General features: G+C 42.5%; 2 protein-coding genes and 1 long non-coding RNA gene across 6 annotated transcripts in view; 2 read left to right on the forward strand and 1 right to left on the reverse strand.

Moving 5' to 3' along the window:
- Positions 1–1,101: 1,101 nt before the first annotated feature.
- On the reverse strand, positions 1,102–13,642 carry NUDT2 (nudix hydrolase 2). The gene is made up of 3 exons (XM_058695107.1): positions 13,522–13,642; positions 3,822–3,962; positions 1,102–1,680 (listed from the first exon to the last, which is right to left on the reverse strand). Exons 2-3 carry the CDS (start codon positions 3,946–3,948, stop codon positions 1,364–1,366), a joined length of 444 nt encoding a protein of 147 aa, XP_058551090.1. The 5' UTR covers positions 3,949–3,962; positions 13,522–13,642; the 3' UTR covers positions 1,102–1,363.
- On the forward strand, positions 3,962–10,581 carry LOC131491768 (uncharacterized). The gene is made up of 3 exons (XR_009251632.1): positions 3,962–4,149; positions 5,287–8,518; positions 10,494–10,581. It is a non-coding gene; the product is annotated as an uncharacterized LOC131491768 (long non-coding RNA).
- A 40-nt stretch (positions 13,643–13,682) lies between the features above and the next one.
- The window catches only part of KIF24 (kinesin family member 24), a 76,799-nt gene continuing 66,640 nt past the window's right edge, over positions 13,683–23,841 (forward strand). Inside the window, exons 1-2 of one of the 4 annotated variants that reach the window (XM_058695094.1) lie at positions 13,683–13,916; positions 19,625–19,683. In XM_058695094.1, coding sequence (XP_058551077.1) covers positions 13,815–13,916; positions 19,625–19,683 — 161 coding nt within the window. In that variant the 5' untranslated portion in view covers positions 13,683–13,814. The remainder of the gene's footprint in view (positions 13,917–19,624; positions 19,684–23,841) is intronic. The other 3 variants (XM_058695093.1, XM_058695090.1, XM_058695091.1) reach the window with 3 other exon arrangements.

Below are 23,841 nucleotides of genomic sequence, written 5' to 3' on the forward strand. Positions count from 1 at the left end.
TCTGGCCTGGAAAGAGAACATTAAGCTCCAAAAACTTCCTGCAGCAGGCCTCCTTCAGAGAGTACTGCTCAGAGGGGTGAAGAACAAAACCATTCAGATCCTTGGCGGTGCTCCAAGATCCTGTTCACTAGTATTTTTGCCCTGTCTACATGGACAGCCAGTGACTAAAAACATCTGGAAGCCTGTTAAAGACTTGGGTGACTTCTTTCTCCTTTCAGGGGTGGCTGTTCTTGACCTTGGTAATCCAAGTTGACCTTTGCCAATGCCCCTTTGCATCCAATCTTCTGCACTTCATTGGGCAACAACCCTTTAATAAAATCCACATGAATCCATCTGCTAACAGCTCCTGGAAGGGCTGTAGGATCTAACACCTGTCCTGCATTCCTTGAGCCCTAGTAGCTAGGGAGAACAGGGCTGAGACCCAACTCTTGCACCTCTGGGTCTTACAGTTGAATTGGAGAGAAAGGGAGTAGGTAGGAAGAGAGAAACATACATGATGAGAGCTTGCTAAAGGTGGAGAAGGCAGCTGCAGGCAAGGAGTGCACAGGTGTAGTGATGGGGCTGCTGGGCAGCCTAGCAGAGTCCCCCCGGCCTGAGCCTGCCTCTTGCCAGTGACTTCAGTCGTGCTGACAAGGCCCATGCTGACTCTGGGAGGCAGGACTGGGCTGAGAGGTTGGGGTCCACATGCCACTGAACTGGTAGGCCAGTGTGGTCTGTCCCTCATCTCTCTCTTGTGACCTGGAATATGTCACAGATTCCTTGGGTCTCTATTTTAGGAAGCATCTACTGAGCACCTACAACATATGTGCCTGGTGCCAGGGAGAGGGTACATTTAGTGAGTAGAACAAACCCAATTCCTGTGCTCTGGTCCGACTCGCTTGTATTTCCCGTCCAACTACAGGTCACAAAGTCTCAGGAACGCTGGTCGGGTGGAGTTCCAGAGGCAGGAGAGTCACCCTGACTCCTCCCTTAGCTTCTCTGGGGTATGAGTGCATGGACACAGGATTCTCTCTGGCTAAGATCAGAGCTCCATTTCACTTTAGCTTTCTCCCCACCAGGGCAAGAGTCCAAGAAATAAAGACAACAGGTTGGATGGGCAGATAAGCTCCCTGAAGTTTATTTGTAAATTACAAGGATGTACTTATTACACCTAGACTTTTTAACTCCTCGTTTGCCTTCCTTTCCACCCAGCTGAGATTTTTGTTTGCGTTCCTCTGAGAGTCCTCAGCTGATTTTACTAACCCATCTGCTCTTTGCTATGATGAGCCAAAGACCAACACAATCCTTCCCCGGAGTTGACAATGGTTCATCTTGGAAGGCTCTCAGGGATCCTACAGAGGTAAGTGACTGTGCTCTGGTCAGCTCATGAGGCTGTGGAGCAGAGAAACTGGTGTCCTTCTTGGAGCGCTGCCTTCATCTCTTTGAATTGAGCCAACTGGCAGGCCTCATCCAGCCCCAGCCAGCGGTAGGCTTGGTGCTCATGGGAGAGGCGGATCTCCACATTGCAGTCCTTTACCTCCGCCAGCCAGTAGATGACTGTTTTAGGCTTCTCTCTGGCCACATAATTGAGCTCCCTCCTGAACCCCTCAATAATGGTCAGCTGGTCTGCTTCTATGCCTGCTTCCTCCTGAGTCTCCCGCAAGGCTGCTTCTAAGTCATTTTCTCCTGATTCCACATGGCCTGGTTAGGAAAAAAGAGGAAGAGATAATTTTCAACAAAGGTGGAATTTTCAGGTCAGATGATTTAAAGATAGGGGGTCTTCGGTGACTTTTTAAATTTAAAAAAAAATTTTTTTAATGTTTATTTATTTTTGAGACAGAGCATGAACAGGGGAGGGACAGAGAGAGAGGGAGACACAGAATCTGAAACAGGCTCCAGGCTCTGAACTGTCAGCACAGAGCCCGACATGGGGCTCAAACCCACAAACTGTGAGATCATGACCCGAGCCAAAGTTGGATGCTTAACCGACTGAGCCACCCAGGCGTCCCTTCGGTGACTTTTTTAGATGTTGCTAGGCTAAAGGGGGTCTACAGATTGGCAACATCCTAACATGCCTAGGAATAGGGTACAGAACAGGTAGTGTCTGGGCAATTCCTCCTCCCCACCGTATCTTCTCTGCAGAGAGTTAAGACCATGGGTTTAACAAGTCTGATCTAGAAGACTGCTCTTCAGTGGTGAGAGAGATGGCCTTCCTCAGACCTCTGCTTTCTTATTCTTTGGAGCTCTCCTCAAGTTCTCAGGGAGACTTTTCCCTTGGAGACCTTAAATTGATTTTCCGAAGGAAGGGCAGTCACTTCTTGGCAGGTGAGAGCTGGCTGAAGAGGGAGCACTTTGCCTACAATCCACAGTGAGGACTCAACACTGTCTTAGTTGGTCCCTGAAGTCCCAGGGCCAACAGACAGGCTCCAAACCCTGCACTGCAGCACTGGCAGCTGTTTCCAAGTAGCTATCAAGGCTTTTCCAAATTGTTTTCATCTTTGTGAGCAAGGCCAGATTCCAGTTTCATAGGGAAAGTCCTGATGGGAACTTAGACTAAGGACAAGCTGAGAGCCAGTTCTAAGAAAATTTGCTGGCAAGACTCAAACCCAACCAGACAGCTGCCAAGAAACTGCTGTAGGAGAGCCTAAAGCTCTGCAGACTGGGAGCAGCCCTCAGTTTTGCCTCTAGGACCTCCTTGCAAATTCTCAGCTTGCCCAGAGGGGCCAGGAAGGACAGGGAGGGGTCTGGCAGCCTCTGTCAACACATGGTTCCAGCAAGTTGCTGGGGGCCTCCTTGTTCAGGAGCTCATGGGGAACAGGAATTGTTAGCTGTTCCCTTCTTGGTTCAGAGACAAGGCGACCTCCTAGCCCTCCTCCTTCCCAGGGGCTCTCCCAGCAGTGCCCTGAGTCACCCGTTGCTGTACAGCTCCCACAGAAAGCAACCAGGAGTCGGGGCTTAAAAAACCAATCTAGCTCATGGCTTCTGGGAATCTTCTCTCTATAGCACTTTATGTAGCTATGTGCACAAAGCCAGGTAGGTACTGCATTGGGGGAGGAAAGTGAGAGGGATGTTGGTGGTAAGAGGTGACCCTGATCCCCACCTGCCCTCAGAAGTGTGGGGAGTCTCTGAACACGCCCTTCCCAATAGTGTCTGTGCTGCATTCTACCCATGAGTGTTAACAGGGTGACTTCTCCTTCAGGCCCAGGCGGGACAAAATTTGGAGAGGTCCTTTGAAATCTTTCAGTGAGAGGTACTATGCAGTATGACATTGGTGATCAGGAGACAAGTGTGAAGATTTCTATTCATAGAGTTTGTGACACTTTTGTCCCTCTCTTTCACCTTATTTCTCCTTAGTGAAATGCAAAAGTGCAAAGTTTATTTCCTGTTCCCATTTCCTTATTTTCCTCCAACCTGGATCCTTGTTCACCCCTCCCCCTGGCACTCCCCTTTAAAGTTCCTGCTCCCTTCTATCTGGAGGCTGTTCACTCTGGGCTCCTGACCTGTAACCCAGTAATGATTTGATCCCAAGGCCCCCAATTCCCAGCCCAGTGCCTTTTTTCCTACCCAGGCATTCACCACAGAGACTGGCACTCTAGTGAATGTGAGTCACACACAGAAAACCGATGCTGCTTCTGCCCTGGGATTCAATCACAAAGTTCTATTTCCAGCTCTGCTCTGGCCTGGCATGGAGACCATGTATGTAGAAAGGATCAAGGGCTCCTGCCCCCACCTCCCCTCCTGCTGCACAGTCCCTGAAATATAAGCTTTGTGGAGGGCCTGGCAGGGTGGCTTTCTGAGCAACACTCAGCATTTTCCCGAGAGCCAGCCCCTCTGTCTTGCACCTTTGGGAGGAGTCCAGTGATGAATGCCATCTGATGCCTGCAGCAGTAGAAACTCAATCGCAGGGTTGTCCACCTTGGGAATGAGGCGTCTTCGGAAAATGATCAAGCCACACGCTCTGAGGGCCATGGTCTATCTGAGGACTTAAGGAAGAAGATGTGAGACCCTGGGAAGTTACACAAAACAGGAAGATCTACCCTGGGGGCAGCACTCTGGTGCTGGGGAATAGCACAGACCAGCTAACAGTGACCTCATCAGCTACAGAAAAAGGCAGCATACCGAAGACAAGATGGGAGAAACCAGGAATCAGAGGCTGATTTGTGTGTGATGGTAGGACCCTGGCCCCTACCCTGTCAGGGAAGCTCTATCCCAACTCCTCCAGGACTCCCTGTTAAGACACAGGGGCTGGGGCTGGTGTGTGTGCACTAAGAGACTGGAGGTCCTCAGAAGCAAACCCACTGAAACTGGAGAGATGCTGTGAATGGAAGAGATGAGGAACATTCTCATCAAACCCATGGTCCCATTTCCTTTCGGCCTCCAGCCTGAGTCTGTGGGGCAGAGACCCCAGCAATGTAGTTTCAGATGGCTTGAGGAGTCATTCAGGGAAGGTAGGTTGGGGTACTAAAAAGCTTTTTGTTATTGATATTTTTAGTCTTTTATCCAGGTTTTAGAATGTTACACGTTCATGTGGTTCAAAATTCTAAGTACAAAAAGGCACACACAGTAGAAAATCTCTTTCCTACCCCATCAAAAGCAAGCTAGTATAATGGTCAAGAGTGTGAATCTGCAGCGTGAGTTCAAGTGTTGACTTTACTACTTATTCACTGTGTGATTAGCTCCTAAGTCTCATTTTCCTCAGCTCTATCTAAGACAGGATAGTAACAGTTCTACCTCAGGGGCACCTGGGTGGCTCAGTCAGTTAAGCAGCAGACTTTGGCTCAGGTCATGACCTCATGGTTTGTAGGTTCAAGCCCTGGGTTGGGCTCTATGCTGAAAGCTCAGAACCTGGAGCCTGCTTCAGATTCTGTGTGTGTGTGTGTGTGTGTGTGTGTGTTTCTCTCTCTCTCTCTGCCCCTCCCCCATTCATGTTCTGTCTTTCAAAACTGAATAAACGTTAAAAAAAATTTTAATAACAGTTCTACCTCAAGGGGTTGCTGTGAGGGTTGTTGTGACTTAACTTTTGTAAAGTGCTTTAGAACAGTGCCAGGCATGTAATAAGCATTCAAAAGATTTCAATATGTATAGGAAAATGTTTGGAAGGATACACATCATTAATAGTATTTCCTGGAGGATGAGATTATGGGGAGACTTTAATTTTCCAGTCCCTATATTTCTGTATTGTTTGGAAGTTTACAGAAAATATTCATTAATTTTATAACCAGCAATTCTGTGAAGACTACAATTTTTTAGCCTTTTCCATTTTAGTTACTTTTCTTTCCATTTCAGTTACTTTTCTTTCCATTTCAGAAAAGAATGTCAACAACAAGGAACAACAACAACAAAAGAGAAGAAGGGAGAAGAATAGAAATATCTGCAGAAGTGAAAAAACAACTCATCTGAAGGGGGACAGGTTATCAAGGTAACAAAATATATGGAAGATCTCTTATGTAAGGCCTTTCTAAAGAAAATTTGTCATTTGTTCAGTCAACAATATTGAGTAGCTACCATGTACTAAGTACATGCTAGGCCTTTGCTCTCATGCAGTTTATATTCTAGTGGGAGAGACAGATTTTAATCAAATAATTAAGCAAACTAAAAAATAATTGCCAATAAGGTATGTGCTACAAGGGAAAAATGTGTAATGGGTAACCTGACTTTGAGGGAATAAGGAAGGCTTCCTTGGAAGAAGGGATGTTTGAGTAGAGAAGGACGAGTGAAAGGTAAGTTGGCAATGGGAATGAAGAGAAGAAGTGTGTTCCAGGAGAAGTGGACAGCATGAATAAAGGTCCTGAGGTGGGATGGCAGAACGAAAAGAAAATCAGATATCTTAAATGCAGCAAAGGCCTGGGAGAGTGACCCAGGCAGGAAAAGACCCAAGTCAGCAGGGCCTCATCTGCAAGATTCCAGAGCCAAAGAAGGAGCTGGTATGTTGGACAGCAGAGCTGATGCAGAGAGCTGGAGCAGGAGGTGATGGCCTCCTCAGCCCCCTTGCTGGTACTCAATCGAGATAAGCCTGCATCTGTCAAAGGCACACAAATCAGACCCAAACTGAAACTCTTTCCAGGATAATTCTCAGAACTGTCAACACATGGCTTACCAAAAAACCAAATCCACCCAACACTGTGATCTTTCCAAATATTTCTAAACCTATAATGAATTTTTAAGAATTGGAAATAATTCAAGTGGGTTTTTTTTAAGACTTAAAAAAATTTTTTTTAATGTTTATTTTTGAGAGAGAAAGAAAGCATAAGTGGGCGAGGGGCAGAGACACACACACACACACACACACACACACACACACACACACACAGAATCCAAAGCAGGCTCCAGGCTATCAGCACAGAGCCTGATGTGGGGCTTGAACTCACAAGCCACGAGATCATGACCTGAGCTGAAGTTGGAGCTTAACCAACTGAGCCACCCAGGTACCCCTTAAGACTTTATTTTTAAGTAATTTCTATACCCATTGTGGGGCTTGAACTTACAATCCTGAGATCGAGAGTTGCATGCTCTATCGATTGAGCCAGCTAAGTGCCCCTCAAATGGGGTTTCTGAAATGGTCTGTGTTCTCATATACTGTTGGTAGGAGAGAAAATTAGCATGTCCCCTTAGGAAGGCAATTTGGTAATAATTATCAAAGCATAAAATGCATATTCCCTTACACCTAGCAATTCCATTCTAGGCACTCTGACATACACAAATACATGTTTAAGATATACACATAAGGATGTTCATCACAACCTTGTTTGCAATATCAAAAAGGAAAAAAAGGCAGAAACAAATATCCATCAATATGGGAAGGTTAAATAAAGTATAGTATATCTGTACAATGGAATATTATGGAGCCTTTTTAAAAAACGAGGTAGAGCCAAATGTGCTGCTTTTAAGAGGATTTTCAGACAGGGACGCATGGGTGGCTCAGTTGGTTAAGCCTCCAACTCTTGATTTCGGCTCAGATCATGATCTCATGGTTCCTGGGTTCGAGCCCTGCATTGGGCTCTGTACTCATATTGTGGAGCCTGCTTGGGATTCTCCTCTCTCTCTGCCCCTTCCCAACTCTCATCCTCATGAGCTCGCTCACTCTCTCTCTCAAAATAAATAAACTAAAAAAAAAAAAAAGATTTTCGGACATATTAAGTGAAAAATGTATGATTCAGAATAGACTGTATAATGCTATCCCGTTTGAGTTTTAAAATTTACATGTAAACTGGTAGCAGGCTTTTTAAAACATTATGTTCTATTTCCCTGCTCTCCCTATTTATGCCAAAAACCTTCCCTATTTTGGAAACCAGAAAGAAGCACCCTGTTGCCACCGTACTGGTGAACAGAGGTTTCAAATTAGTGGTTCCAGGCTTAGGCAGAAACAGGTACCAGATACCATGCCCTCCTATAAAGATGCTTATAAAGTAGTAGCAAGTCACTGGTGAAGGGCACCTTGCTCCTGTCTTGGGTTGAGTCCTATGGAATGAATGTTGGACCCCTAGATAAGCTTAGGGATCCAAGACTAGAGGGCAGTGTCCTGCCTTGGACAGAAGCCCCAGAGCATTGCTCTACATCACTGCCATCACCAATGCATCATGGGGAAAACAACACTGCCTGCGTGGGGTGGGGGGGTGGGGGGCAAGGCAGGCCTGGTGTGGCCATGTGGAGACACTGGAAAGAGGGGGGCAGGCCAATATTTTCCCATGGGGAAGTGGCTTAGGGTAGTGACAAGGGCACACCTTAGAAAAATGTATCTTAGTAGACACCAATGTGTAAGGGTAACCACATCTAAGAACCAGACCAACCAATGGTTCATCTTAATGGGACCAGAAGAGCTAGGATCAGATGTTCACTTTCTACCTATCCTATTGACCTGTGGAGAGGACAGTTGTTCTAGAAAGGCAAAACTCCTATTTACCTTTTCAATTGCTTGGCTTGAGCCAGCTGTTCTCTAGAATTTCTCTCTCCTTCCCCATACATGCTTCCTACTCATGCTTTCAGAAGCAGCTCAGTGTCACTTCTTCTGTGAAGCCTTCTGGCTTCTAATCATTCCATCTTCTGGGCTTTTAACATGGCTTGAATAAACTTCTGTAGCGTTTGATCAGAGAAACAGAACACTATGAGGAAATTAAGGATTTAGTGTAGGGATTACATCTTGTGCAGTTATGGAAGTTGATGGAGAAATCCAAGCAACTCTGTCACCTCTGCATCTGGTGTTGTGCCTGAAGTCTCTATATATAAGCAAGGCCAGCAGTTGGGAAGGAGAGCTGGATGTGAAGTGGAGGAGAGCAAGGAAAACTGGAACTTATGAAAACAAACCAGATCCTATGAAGACAAGTAGAACTCTTGAGGACAAATGAAACCTGTGACTTCTTTCACCATTTCCAAGCTCATGAACTTATAGGAGGAGCTGGAGCCCTTTGTCATAGAGCTGAATGGACATCTGGCCGAGCACTCGGAGTATCTGAAGGAGGACATTCAGCAGGAGTTGGGGAGCTGCCGGCCTGAGTGCTATATCCTACACCAACAAGGTGAACCAGCAGATCAGTGTCAAAAGGTAAGTACTGCCACATGCTTGGTATCCTGCTCTGTCCTTCACAGTGTACTGTTGCTACTTCACTTAAGCTTTCCAAATCTTGCACAAAATTTTCTTGAGGTTGACCCTAACTTGGAACCATGTAGGAAGGGAATCCTGGGAAACACAGTTCCGGTTTAGCTAAGTGGACACAGAACAAAGCCACCACAAGCACAATACCTAGTCTGGTAAATCTCAGTCTGTACCTTTGGCAGGGAAGAGCCGGACTATGCACTCTGTTTCCTTGGGACCCAGCACAGCAGCTTTCAACAGATGTTCATTGACTCAACAGAACACTCTCCCCACATCCCACTCAAACAAATGCTCAGGGTATGTTCTGGGATTTTGGGAAACAGCCCAGTGTTTTCCTGAAGAGTGCCATTTACATAAAAGTCAATGGAGCCATTGTTGTACATTTTCTGTTTTTCTGGAGACCATGAAGGGAAACTGTTCTGGGGTTTGAAAGTTGTCAGCTTATAGAGAAAGATACACACACACACACACACACACAAGACTCCAAGTAGATTCAAACCTCAGGGGGTTAAAGAACACAGCATCCAATATGCAAATGTGCTTGCAGCCAGGATTGCAGAGATGAGAACTCCAAGCTGACAGCAGGCAATTCACACTTCAGAAAAGTGGCAAAGTGCCTTAGGTGGTTAAAAAAAACCTGAGTAAAAAAATCCTCAATGTCATCAGAAGGTTCCAGAAGCTAAGGAAAAGTGTTCTTGCCTTTCTCTCTATATACATTTCCCTTACAGCTCAGGAGGTTCAGAACCTAGGTGCCAAAAAATAATTCACAGATAAATGGCTGTACTGATGTATTGTGTTCCAATGTTTTCATCAAATTAATCAGAGTGCTATTGCAAGCATAGCTCAACCCCAAACGCCCTCACAAATATACCTTTAGATACAGAAAGAGCTCCCCAAATCCTCAACTTGTTCCTTATAATCTTAAATCCCTTTAACAGAAACTGTTTCATGCCACCACGTTATCAATTAAGCATCTGCACTGTGCCAGCTATACTGTGCAAAGTTCTTTACGTGTATCTTTTCTAATGCTCAAGACAAATCTTCATGATAAGCATGACTGTCTCCAGTTTTGGATGAGGAAACTAAGACTCAAAAAGGTGAAAATACTTGCCCAAAGGCATAGCCCAAAGGCAAGATTTGAATCCAAGTAAGTCTAACTCCAAAGTATATCTCCCTCCTTATACAGCTCTGCTTACCATGAAAGATCAGGGCTTAGGGCACAAATGGCCTGGAGAGAGGACGTGCAAATAATTTATAAAATTACTCCCAGTTCCAAAATGCCCAGTTTTGATCTATATTCATATGGGGAATTTTTTTTTTTAAATTTTTTAATGCTTAGGGAGACACAGAATTTGAAGCAACTCCAGGCTCTGAGCTGTCAGCACAGAGCCCAATGCAGGGCTCGAACCCGCGAACTGTGAGATCATGACCTGAGCTGAAGTGATGCTTAACCGACTGAGCCACACAGGCACCCCATACATTTTAAAGGTGCCCAGCTGGAATCCATTCCATAGAATAGGTTTTAGTTGGGGGGCAGGTAGTAGAGATGAAGATCTTGGTGCCCAAGGATGACCTGGAGAGGTAAAGTGTAGCCTTAGGCCCCTACTTTGCCTTTCTATGAGTCTTCTGCTTTTTCTCTGGGAAGTAAGGACCTAAAACCACATGTTCAAAACCATATCCAGTAGCCTGGGGGTTCCTAAGCACCAAGTGTTGGGAATACCCTTAATGCTAGCCTTGAACAAGCACAAAAACACCTAACTTAGGCAGGGTGCTGGTATCCAGGAAAGTTGCCCGGGCCACTCCGCTGTGAGGAGGAAGGCCAATTCTGCCTGCTTACAAGCAACTCTGACTGCTCGGCTTTCCCTCTCTTCCCATATCATAATGGTCTTTTCTGATTCTTCAACTCCCCTCCTCCCTTTCAAAGCATGGAATAGACATGAGGTGCCCATCAGTGAATAAAGCTCTCTCTTTCTTGTGACAAGCAAGCAAGCAAGCAAGCAAGAAGCTCCCAACTACTGTGAATAAATTGAGACAAAGAAAATGTTCCCTTAATTGCACCTTTCCCTGGGCATCTGCCACTCTCTTTTCTCACAGAGACCAAGCTGCTGAGTCATCTTGCTATCTTTGCTATTTGGCTGAGGGCGAAAACAGGAGATTTCACCTGTAAAGGCATGAATATTGGCTTCCAGGATGGGGCCAAAGTCAGACAAGGTTGGAACAAAAATCATTCCTAGTAAAGAGGATCTGTTAAGTGGCCTATTAGTGCCATCTGCTGTACAATTCTAGAAAGCAAACATGGAGAATTCTAATATTAGCGCCTGAAGGGATTTACTTACTCATCTAACATCTGTTGAGTATGTCCCACTTGACAAGCAGTATGACAGAATTGAAGAGTGGCTATAGAGCTGAATATTATAAAGCCCCAGCTTTCTAAGGGTTCACAGTCTCGTGAAATCGGAAGGTACTTAGACAAGTTGCCAGTGTGTTTTGTGCATCATTGTGGTATGTGTTAAATGGAAAGGAAGCAAAGAAGAGGGAGTGATTATCTTTAGGTCAAAGAGGCACCCCATAAGGATTCTGAAGGATGGCTAGGAATTCACCCGGCAGAATAAAGGTGGAGGCAAGGGGCATTCCAGGCAGAGAGGAGCGTGGGCAAAGACCCTCAAGCACAAAATGGCATTCCATTGATAAACAGCTTAGTTTATATTCTGTAGGCAATGAGAAGCCTTTGACTGATTTTAGGCAGGGTTGGTGATATGGTCAGATTGACAGTTTACAAAGACATTCTGGCAGCAAGGAAGGTAGAGAATGAATTAGGATTGAAGGCAGGGAGATCAACGAGTTACAAGCTTGTCACCAATAGGCCAGGTGACAAATGATAGAGTTAAATTAAGGCAGAGACCCTGAAAAAGGAGAGGAAGGGATGAATTTGAGAAATATCTCGAAAAGAAAACCAACAGTATTTGATGTTTCATTGTTCAAGGGAGAGAGGAGGAAAGAGAAATTGTTTGGTTTGGGTGACAGTGGAATAGGGAGTAGAATGTAAAATAATGATTTGCTTGGGACAAGATGAATTTGAAGTGCTATAGACTACCCACAAGGTAAATGAACAGATGGAATTGTGTTCAGTGATCTGATCACCTCATCCCACCTCTTCATTGCCCAAGGTGAAAATTTCCTTTGGAAAAAAATTTTGCTTCCACTATAGGTACCTCTGCAGGCCACCTCCTCCACTTGGGTAAGTCTGCCTGTGCATCTGATATTCAAAGCATTTTATCCTCTTTCAGTCAGAAACAACATGGAAAAGCATGGCTGGCTTTGCAGTGAGAAAGACCTAACTCCCTAATTCAACAGTTGTATTACTTTAAGCAAAATACTTCCTTTAGCCTCACTTTCCTCACCTGTAAAATGAGGGTAACCTCTATTTTACATGGTTGTAGTAGGGTTAAAAATAATATATACATAAGATCAGACATATCAGAAGTACTGAATATATAGGAGTAATTTTTATCCCTGTTGTCATAAAAGGTCATCAGAAAGCTTCTGTATTATGATCTAATAGCATGCTCTTAGCTTCTATTGATAGCTGAATCAAGAAATGGCTTTTCATATTTCCAGCAAAACTGCTGGTGACCACACTGTTCACTACACCATATATATTCCTTATGTATAAAGTACCACAAGATAAATTCCTTTCAATATAGGAACTGGGAAGAAATTCACTCTTTTGAAAAATGGTTTCCTTTTTTGTGTTATTTCTCTGACAAGTTTTGAACTAAATTGGGTGCTCGCAGTAAGTCTACTGGCCTTGTTGGCTAGTATATTTATTTGTTTCTATTATGAAGGTAAGAGGTACCATTTTGGGGGGGGGGAGTTACTGCTTGTCAGGCATTGTGCCAAGTGCTTTACTTTCATCAATTCACTTAATTTTCACAACAACCCTCTGAGCCTTTACCGTAATTTTTCAAGAGGAAAAAAAAAGGAAAGATATGTCTGGGTAGACTCAAAGGCAGGTCTGCCTGACTCCCAACAACCTTGTTCTTAACCTTGACTCTGTATTACAGTTTTACATTTGGCTATATGATTGCAGTCAGTTTAGTAAAACCTTAGTTTGCAAGTATAATTCGTTCTGGAAACATGCCTATAATCCAAAGCACTTGTATATCAAAGCAAATTTCAAGAACCATTGGCTCAGTTGTGATCATGTGACATTTGGCGTCAGGTACTACTTACATCGCAAGACATTGTCCATTTACCAAGTTAAAATTTATTAGAAACCTTTGCTTCTCTTACAGAACACTCCCAATCCAAGGTTTTCTTGTGTGTATGTGCATACATATATGTATATGTATATATATATATATATTTTTTTTAAGATATATAATAACAAATAACAAATACATAGGGCCCAAATCAGACCACAACAAAGAACAAGGAAGTTATGTTTTAGGTGGTGGGACTCTCCTGTGATTTTCTTTCTTTACTTCTGCTATAATTGCCACGATATTATTCATTCAATAGATGAAACATATTAGAAAATATAAAATCTCTTCCGGAAAGCAGGCAGGGTTTAAAGGGCAACAACAAAGTGAAACTGAGGCCGAGGGAGGGGAAGGTATGGCGTTCTTGCCGCAGGGCCCTAAATGTGAACTCTGGGATTCCGATGCCCCACCCCATCGTCACCTGCGTGCGGGCCAGCAAAGCTCAGAGCCATTGAACCCTCCCCTCTTCCTGAGCACAGAGGAAAACTGAGGTGCTGCGAGCGGCGGAGGGGGTGGGGTTGGTTGGGGGGAGGTCTGGCCTGCCCACGCCTCACTGCCAGCCTGGGGGAGAGCGCGTCCACCTTTGACGGTGCACCGACGGGAGGCTATTCAGCTGCAGATTCTCATCGGTCAAACCTCAGTACTTTAGCACAGAATTCAACACAGAGGCCGTTCCTTAAGACTACTCACCCAAGGCCGAGGGAGGCAGGAGGCGGGCCTTGAACGGAAAGGGGGAGTACGTCGACCAATCCGGAGGGTTCGGTTGCGCTTAGAGCGACCAACAGTATAGGGAGAAGTCTCCTCCACCCGCCTCAAAAATGCCTTTCTTTCACTTAGAACGTCGCGAGATCTTCACTCAAGCTGTACGGTTGGTTGAAAGACGCAAAGTGAGGGTTACGCCCACTGCTTCCTCGGTTCACTGATTGGTCTTCTAGAGGAAAAGGGATCTAACGTCAACGAGTTCCGCGAATGCCCATTGGTAGATGGTGCGGCCCTGTCGGCGCGCGGGCGCTGGCGCGGGCGTTCGAACCCGGGGTTGGCGGCGTTACCATGGCGATGCGGCCTGGCCGGAGCAGCAAAAGCCGGTGAGTTGACAGCACCTCGCCAGCTTTCGGGCTCTCTCCTGTCGGTGTTGTCTTCTGTCCTCAGACAGGGTTGACCGAGGGGGAATTTGGAAGTCTCTGAGGTGAGAAATGGCGGGGGGACAACCGGGGAGGCGAGGGGTAGGCCTCTGCCCCCCCGGAGGATGGCACTCAGGACGCCCGCTGAACGCGTGAGGAGGCGGCGGTTGCAAGGAAACTGGGATTTGGCCTCTCATGGTTGTTTGAACGTTCACCTGCTCTTTTCTTCATCCCAAAATCTCTGCCTTTTTTTTTTTTCTGTGACTATCTCGAGCGCTACTTCTCCCATGAAGCCTTCTCTGAGTCTCGAAATCTTGCCTTTGAACCTGTAGCCCTAACTGGAACCTTTCTTAGAAGGCACTTGTATTAGGCGTTGGGTTATTTGTGTACTTCGGTGAACCTCATTCTCCTCCTTCCTCCCATTTAGAGTTCTTTGAGGCAGAACAAGCATCTTTCACTCACAATGTCTTACACACAGTAGAGTTTTCAGGAATTATTTGTTGAGTTGAATTTAATTCACCACAAATAGATTGGATTCCCCTCTGTGCCCTGTGCTGTTTTCCCTCGCGTTTGGAGGTTCTTTTCTATTTTTACGAGAGTAGAGGGAGTGCACCCTAATTCACATTAGAAGGACCTGAAAGTCCACGTTGGCCTTTCCACTGTTTGTGAAAGGGAACATCTTTTTTTTTTTTTTTTGAATGCTTGCTACAACTCTGGCACTGTGGCTTTTAGTCTTGTTCTCCCAATGCTTTTATTAAACTCCTTGTGAGTCTTTGCTTAAAACAAATTACTGTATGCCAAGAGTGTCTCAGTTTCTTAGTGACCTGCAGCTATTGTCACATTTTAAGAGTGCTTTGGAAACTGTTTTAAAGTATTTTCTCCTTTGTATTTTACTTGTAGTGAGAGACTACAAGTAAACTACATGTAGCGAGAGACTATGCTTCAGGTGCATATAACAGCTGCTCTTGTAGCTATCCAATCATCAGGTGGCCATGATAGAATTGCTTTACCAAGACTGTTGTTTGGGGGCACCTGGGTGGCTCAGTCGGTTAAGCATTTGACTCTTGGTTTCGACTCAGGTTGTAATCTTTGAGTTTGTGGGATTGAGTCCCGCATCAGGGCTCTGTGCCAACAGCACAGAGCCTATTTGGGGTTCTTTTCTCCCTCTCTCTCTGTCCTTCCCCTGCTTACACTCTGTCTCTCTCAAAATAAATAAAGGTTAAAAAAAAAAAAAATGTTGTTTTGTCGACTCCTAAGACTATAATATTGCCAATCCGGATTGTTGATGATTCTCATGTCAAATTCATAGCTCAGTGATGGTTTTAATAAAAAGATTGAAAAAGTCAGGTATAGTAACAGTGCTATTATTATCCTCTTATAAAAGTTTGAACACAACTGTATAGCTAAATTGCAGATCTGTGACATGTAATGGAAACCAAACGGGATTCAGGGTTTGGCGTTGGCTCTGTCTCTACTCACTGTAGCTGGCTTTACAAGTCAGTTAGCCCTTTTAGGTTTCACTTTTTCCATCTGGAAAATCAAAAAGTGTTGAATTAGTAGAGCCACAGGGATTCTAGTCTATCAAGTTAGTCAAGCAGCTGTTTGTTTTTTTAATTCCAGTATAGTTAACATTGTTATATTAGTTTCCGGTGTACAGTATATTAATTCAATAATACTGTACATTACTCAGTGCTCATCATAAGTGTACTCTTTTTTTTAAAGAGTTTATTCTTTAAAAATGTATGTTTATTTTGAGAGAGAGCAAGCGTGAACGGGGGAGAGACAGAGAGAGAGGGAGGGGGGAGAATCCCAAGCAGGCTCCATGCTCCAGTGCAGAGCCTCATGTGGGGCTCAATCCCTGGACTATGAGATCATGACCTAAACTGAAATGAAGTGAGCCACCCAGGCGCCCCTGTGGTAAGTTATTCTTAATCCCCTTCACCTATTTCCCCCATCTCCCCACCTACTTCCCCTCTGGTAACCATCAGTTCTCTATAGTTAAGAATCTGTTTTTTTGGTTTGTTGCTTTTTTTTTTTTCTTTGTTCATTTGTTTTGTTTCTTAAATTCCACATATGGGTGAAGTCATATGGTATTTCTCTTTCTCTGATTGACTTATTTCACTTAGCTTTTTATCCTCGGGATCCATCCATGTTGCTTCAGATGGCAAGATTTCTTTTTCTTTATCAGTTCTAGTAGTTCTTTATTTTTAATTTTTTTTAATGTTTATTTTTGTGAGAGAGAGCATGAGCAGGGAAGGGACAGAGGGAGAGGGAGACACAGAATCTGAAGCAGGCTACAGGCTCTGAGCTGTCAGCAGAGCCTGACATGAGGCTCAACACAGGGTTCAAACCGTGAGATCATGGCCCGAGCTGAAGTTGGACGCTCAACTGATGGAGCCACCCAAATGCCCCAAGTTTTCATTCTTTTCGATGGCTAATATTTCATTATATATATGTGTGTATGTGTGTGCCACATCTTCTTTATCTGTTCATCTGTCAATGGACACTTGGGCTGCTTGACTACTGTAAATGATGCTGCAATAATAAAAAAATGCTGCAATAAGTAATGTTGCAGTAAACCTAGGGGTGCATATGTATTTTTGAATTAGTGTTTTCATATTTTTTGGGTAAGTACTCAGTAGTAGAAATACTGGATCATATGATAATTCTTTTTAATGTTTTGAAAAAGCTTCATAATCTTTTTCACTGTAGTTGTACTGGTTTGCATTCCTACCAACAGTGCACAAGGATTCCTTTTACTCCACATCTTTGCCAACACTTGTTTCTTGTGTTTTTGATTTTAACCATTCTGACAGATGTGAGGGGATAGCTCATTGTGGTTTTGATTTGCATTTCCCTGATGATCAGTGATGTTGAGCATCTTTTCATGTGTCTGTTGGCCATCTGTATGTCTTCTTTGGAGAAATGTCTGTTCTTGTCTAAAAGCAATTGGTTATTTTTTGAAAAAATTTTTAATGTTTATTTATTTTTGAGAGAGACAGAGGGGGGAGACACAGAATCTGAAGCAGGCTCCAGGCTCTGAGCTGTCAGCACAGAGCCCAATGTGGGGCTTGAACCCACAAATTGTGAGATCATGACCTGAGTCAAAATAGGACACTTAACTGACTGAGCCACCCAGGTGCTCCAAGCAATTGGTTATTGATATCAGGTAAACATCACATGTTAAGTCTTCCAAGGACTATACAGCTGAAACTGATAGCTGCCATTTATTGAGCATTTACCCTGTGCAAAGCACTATATCAAGGGCTTTATATAAATATTACATTTTTCTTAGCATAGTACATCAATGTACTGCCCACAGAGCATTTCAGTAAAAGCTTTTGGTTTATGTTGTTAATGTAAATCTTTAGTTATTGTATGTTCTAGTGCATGTCCTTGGAGCAAACTAGGGCAGGATCCTCTCATCTTCCAGTTTAGGAGAAATAGTTTCTTTGGGCTGCTATTTTATTGTTTATAAAGTAAGGGGTTGAAGTCTTCTCAGTCCTTTACAGATTAATTCATCAATTAATCCAGTTTCTTGTACTGGCTCAGCAAACCTGTTCATAATTTGTACAGAAAAAATCCTCAACAAATTTTGTTAAATGAGCAATAGAGTTCCACTTATACTATGAGTGTTGTGGTCATTGTATACTTCCCCAGTTAATGTCTCAAGGATTTTGGGGGCGCCTGGGTGGCGCAGTCGGTTAAGCGTCCGACTTCAGCCAGGTCGCGATCTCGCGGTCCGTGAGTTCGAGCCCCGCGTCAGGCTCTGGGCTGATGGCTCGGAGCCTGGAGCCTGTTTCCGATTCTGTGTCTCCCTCTCTCTCTGCCCCTCCCCCATTCATGCTCTGTCTCTCTCTGTCCCAAAAATAAATAAAAAACGTTGAAAAAAAATTAAAAAAATGTCTCAAGGATTTTGATGTTCATATCTTATTGAACAAGAAGACTTTTCCATAGGCATAAACTAATAATAGGTAAATAGGTACCATTTGTATTGAGAAAATGCCATTTTCTACCTATGTGTCTTTTCCTGTGTAGGAAAAACCTCATTTCTTTCCCTCCTGTCTGTCTCCTTTACCACTCATAGAAGACTTCACTTCTGACACTTCTGGCTAAATGTGTGGGGACTTTTCCCCCACCAAGCAATTCTTTATGACACCAGCTGGGTATCCTATAATTTAACTCAATCTAACTCTACCTATTTGGAGATAGTGTCCGATCCCACAAGTTAAGGGCTCAGTCTGACACCCCACTTCAAATGCCAACTGTTAAGTAGCAGGTCCCCAGGTTACCTACAACTTCTGTCAGATTTGGCTACAAATCAGAAGTTCCCATGACCCCCTCCATGGACTCAATTTGCTAGAATGGCTCACAGAACTGAGGGTAACACTTAAGTTTACCAGTTGGGGGCGCCTGGGTGGCTCAGTGGGTTAAGCATCCAACTCTTGATTTCTGCTCAGGTCACGATCTCACTGTTTGTTGGGTTGGGAGCCTCATACTGGGCTCTCCACTGACAGTGTAGAGCTTGCTTGGGATTCTCTCTCTCTCTCTCTCTCTCTCTCTCTCTCTCTCTCTTAAAATAAATAAAAATAAACTTCAAAAAAAAGTTTATCAGTTTATTAAAGGTTATGATAAAGGATGTAGATGAACAGCCAGAAGAAGAGATACATAAGACAATGTCTGTGAGGGTCTTGAGCATAGGAGCTTCTGTGCCTATGGAGTTGGGGCGTGTCACCCTCCTGGTGTGAATGTGTTCACTAACCTGGAAACCTGCTGAACTCCATACTTTTGGTATATTTATGAAAACTTTGTCAAGCTTATGGCTTGATTTTTTTGGTGGCCAAACCCCACCCAGAGTTGCATCATTAGAACAAAAGATATTCCTAATGCTCTTATCATTTAGGAATTTACCAGGGTCTTAGGAGTTCTGTGCCAGGAACCATGGGCAGAGACCAATATATACTTTATATTATCTAGGTGAAAGATACTAGGACCAAACCACCAAGGCTGTGGTGGTTGGAATGAGGATAGAGGGGGGAAATTTGACAATTTACTCTATTAAATTGGCTGGACCTGTTGATTAGATTTGGGATTAAAGGAGAGGAAAGGAATCTAGGATGCTTCCCAGTTTAGCTCTGAGTCACTGGTTCATGATACTGTCACTCACGCACTCCCACCCCCTCACCTAAGAAGAGAAGGATGGAGGGGCAGTTTTGTGGGGAGGTCATGAGTTGATTATTGACAAATAGTTCAGATGCTTAATCATGGAAACATTTTGATAATGATCCCTGAATGTTTTTGCTGCAACTAAAGTTACACTGGAATTCTAGAAGTATCACTTAATAATGCTGTACAGTATTCAGGCCAAAAAAACTCTAGGTGTTTCATCAGCAATGAGAAGGAGTCTTTTAAGTTAGTTACCTTCTTGTGTTGAGATTTGATTGGTTTAAAACTAGTGGCATGGAATTGCATAGCCAACATATGAAATAAATCCATATAGTTGTTTTTAATGATCTATGCCTTGGTTCCTTCATTTTAAAAAAGGAAGATGGTGATAATTGCCACTTATCACAAAAAGTCTTGGAAGAATCAGGTAGCACAATTAATTACATATTAATAATTTAGATCCCAGTGAATGGAATTATTGTTTGAATTTTTCTTTGCTTTCTCAGCATCATTCCTTTAGAAATAATTCCTGGTGGCAACAGTTCCCAAAAGGATGTAGCCTTGGGTAAGAGTCTATATCACCTTAGTAATTTATAAAAAACTGATTTAATAATTATTTTTCCAGTGAAACCCATGAAGACATATTTTGTCAAAAGTATTTTGTAACTGCAAAATGGCAAAAATCTGCAAATGACAACTTACAATTGGATTAGACCAGGATTTTAAAATTAAAGCCCTGATTTTAAACCCAGCATTGGCTGGGAATTCTTTAAAAATTAAGCCTCTAGGGGCACCTAGGTGGCTCAGTTGGTTGAGTGTGCTAACTTCAGCTCAAGTCGTGATCTTGCAGTTCATGAGTTTGAGCCCCACATCGGGCTCACTGCTGTCAGCCTGTCAGCACAGAGCCTGCTTTGGATCCTCTGTCCCCATCTCTCTGCCCCTTCCCCACTTGCCTTCTCCCAAAAATAAATAAACACTAAAAATTAAGCCTCTATATTTAGAATAATACTTCTACTGTTTTAAGATAACTGGGTTCGACAGTTTTGTTATGTTTATTTTTAGGTGATTATTCCCATGCTTTTCACCAAACTTAGAAACTTAAGCTCATAGTGGGGCTTTTGAAAGGAATTGCAGTAATTGCAAAGTATTGGCTATCTAACCATAAACTTGAAATTTATCTTTTTCCAGTGAAAACAGAATCTCTCAAAAACTGCTTTTGGGTATAACTCACATAATTCATATCCTAAAATCCACCTCTGTCTAGCCTTAAGAATTCCATTAAGTGTCATATATTCTCATTCCTTTGCAGCTGTTGTTTTGAGCAGTTGTTTAGTAACACTTGTCTTCTGTTGAGATCACTAGTCTATAGATAGAATAATCCCTAGAGTTTGAAATAACTAACTCCCTTGTTGAGGGAAAAGTGTATACTATATCATCCACCTCTTAATCTTCCAGTGATAATACTGAATTTCTTATGTTCTTAATTAGGGAACTTATGCCTAACATGGAGTATGGAAACATTTTAATGAAAATTGTTTGAGAATACTGGGTTTGTATTGTATACTTAATGGTACGGTGGACCCAGTGACCTTGTTAGCGGTCCCTTAAAAAGTGATCATTGTTAGTGTGTCCTAGACCTAGATAGGTTGGCGGTTTAGTATGTGAACATACTAAAAGCCATTGAATTCACTTTAAGTGGATGAGTTGTATGCTGTGTGAATTAGATCTCAGTAAAGCTGTTTTCTATATTTTTAAAAGTGGTCATTGTCACAATTTTAGGGGAACTTAGATGAAGAAATATTTCTTGGCAATCAGAAGCTATTTTAGTTCTTTTATTTTCATACTACTTCTATAATAATAATTAGAGTATATAATATGCTCTAATGCCTACTGACCTTCTGATGTAGTTCCCTTACTTTCAGAAACAGCATATTCATTTAAAACATACACAATTGAGTATGTAGAGAGGGGAAAACAGATGTTTAAAGAGGCCATGGTGGTTTAGGCTATGAAAGCTGTGTGATCATTGGAGAAGTCAATTATTCAGAGCTAGCTTTAGTTCCCACATAAAATGAAGATGTTGGACCACATCCTAGCTCTCAAACTCAAACGCCCACAGGGCTAACCAGTTAATGTAAATGAATAAAGTGGTTTGGTTGGCATAAAGGAACCAGAAGCAGAGAGACTATGGTGTATAGGATAGTATATGCTCTTCTAATGTTTATTGTTGTTTGTTTATTAGAAAGTATGTGAGCTGTATATGCTCTTCTAAAGAGAGCAGCACAACTCCGTTTTAGTCTGTTGTTGCCTTATTTTATTGTAGGCTCAATGTAGCTATCTTTTGATTCTCGAGAAAAATAGAAACTGGATTTTTAATTGCTCTTGATTTCTAAATAGTGAAACGAATCCTAAAAAAGTTTTAAACACTATGCAAGCCAAACTGCAAGGTATGAAGGATGAAGGAATCCTTCATAGGCCAAATGTTCTAGATTACATCAGCTGTTGACTAAATGACCTCTTTTGACTTGGCTAGCCGTAGGACTCCCCCCCCCTTTTTTTTAATCTTATAGAAATGCAGTGTGGTGCATACCAAAGAATATGTGTGAAACATATATGTAGGTTATAAAGTATAATACAAAATGAATAAAATTCCTAGACCTAACACATCATCTCCCTTTGTTCTCCTCCTGTTCCACATTTCCCTGCTCACTCCTCTGAGGTAACCACTATTCTACATTTTGGGATTAGATTCTTAAATAATACATTGGACTTGCCTGGTTTTGCTCGAGCCTTAAAAACAACATAGTTTTCTAGGATTTGCTTTTCAAATGATGTTTCTGGGATTTGATAAATTGAGTGTAGCTATAGTTTGTTCTTTTATCACTATTGTATAATATTCCATTGTGTGAATGTATCCACATTTGTTTAGTCTCCAGCCAGTAAACATTCAGGTTATTTTCAGCTTTTGGTTCTTGTGAAGAGTGCTGCTATGCACATATTTGTATGTGCCTCCTGAAGCATGTGCAGAAGTTTCGTAGGGTATATACCGAGGAGCTGAGTTGCTTGGTTGTATAATATATGAAGACTCAACTTCATAAGATAATGTCAAACTGTTTTTCAGCATAACTGACTTAGCCCCATGATTCTTGACTCTGAAAGTTCTCCATAGCTTTGCCTTCTCTAATTTATTGTATTCTCTTCTTCCACACTTTTTTTTCTCTTGGTGAAGATGACCTGCTTCACTGCCCCCCTATTTTCTTTTTCTCAAGAACTATATGTTCTCTGCCATTTCACTTCATTAAGAATTTTTTCTCTAATAAAAAGATAAAAAAGGACTGGGATGCCTGGGTGGCTCAGTCAGTTGAGTTGTCTGACTTCGGCTCAGGTCATGAGCTCATGGTTCTTGAGTTTGAGCCCCACGTTGGGATCTGTGCTGACAGCTCAGACCCTGGAGCCTGCTTTGGATTCTGTGTCTCCCTCTCTCTCTGCCCTTCCTTCACTCGTGCTCTGTCTCTCTCTCTCAAAAATAAATAAACATTAAAAAAAATGTTTTAAAGGACTTTAATAGAATAGAATCATATTTAAAAATATTATCTTTTCATATTTCATATGTGTAACTTGCTAAAGGAGCCTTTTTAAAAGTTTTTCCATACAGAAATATTTACTGATAATTTAATGGTCATTCAGGCACCTGGGTGGCTCAGTTAGGTGTCTGACTCCTGGTTTCCACTCAGGTCAAGGTTTCACTGTTCAGGGAATCGAGACCCGTGTCGGGCTCTGTGTTGACAGCATGGAGCCTGCTTGGGATTCTCTGCCTTTCTCACTCTCTGTCTCCCTCAGAAGAAATAAATAAACATTAAAAAAAATTTAATGGTCATTTAAACAACTTTGTAAATTATGTTTGTCAGGTTCTGTATAGGATTACATTTAAGTTTAGTTTACTGTGGCTGTGTTTTTTTAACTGCCTCACAAATGATCTGGATATTTCTGGCACTTATGAGCTCTTAGTTGTTTCAGGAGTTGCTCAGCATAAATAATTTGAAATTTTATTGTTGGGGAGTTTTTTTTTTTTAATTTGGGAACATGAATTTTTCTGTAATCAATTTGAATACTTTTAAAAAGGCTGTGAACACACAAATGCTTTCAGCTACTGTAAAAGCTACCCAAAGCCACATTTTATTTTCCTCTTCACTGTATTTTTTTGGTTTGTTTATTTAGTTATTTTGAGAGAGAGAGAGAGAGAGAGAGAGAGAACAAAAGGGAAGAGGAGTAGAAGGAGAGGAGGGAGAGCAAGAGAGTCTTAAGCAGGTTCCACGCTGTCAGCACTGAACCTGACGCAGGACTCATCCAACTAACTGTGAGATGGTGACAGCCAAAATCAAGGGTCAGATGCTTAACCAACTGAGTCACCCAGGCACCCCTTCACTATATTTTTTATAATAGAAATAAATCATTTATTATTATTTAATCATTATAAAAATATTATTTGATACTATGAAGTCCCTGTACAAGTGAGTCAGGCTTTTTTTCTTTTTCTAAACAGGCAGGTTTATTTTATTTAAAATAAATATGGATAGAGTTCCTAAACATCTTAACAAAATGAGGTAGGTTTTGGCTTATCCATTATTAAGCTTATATTGAGTTACTTTTTTTTTTTTTTTAATATATTTTGTTTTTAAATAATCTCTACACCCACATGGGGCTCAAACTTACAAGGTTACAA

This window comes from Neofelis nebulosa, chromosome 12 (genome assembly GCF_028018385.1).
Source record: "Neofelis nebulosa isolate mNeoNeb1 chromosome 12, mNeoNeb1.pri, whole genome shotgun sequence".
Classification (NCBI taxonomy): Eukaryota; Metazoa; Chordata; class Mammalia; order Carnivora; family Felidae; genus Neofelis; species Neofelis nebulosa.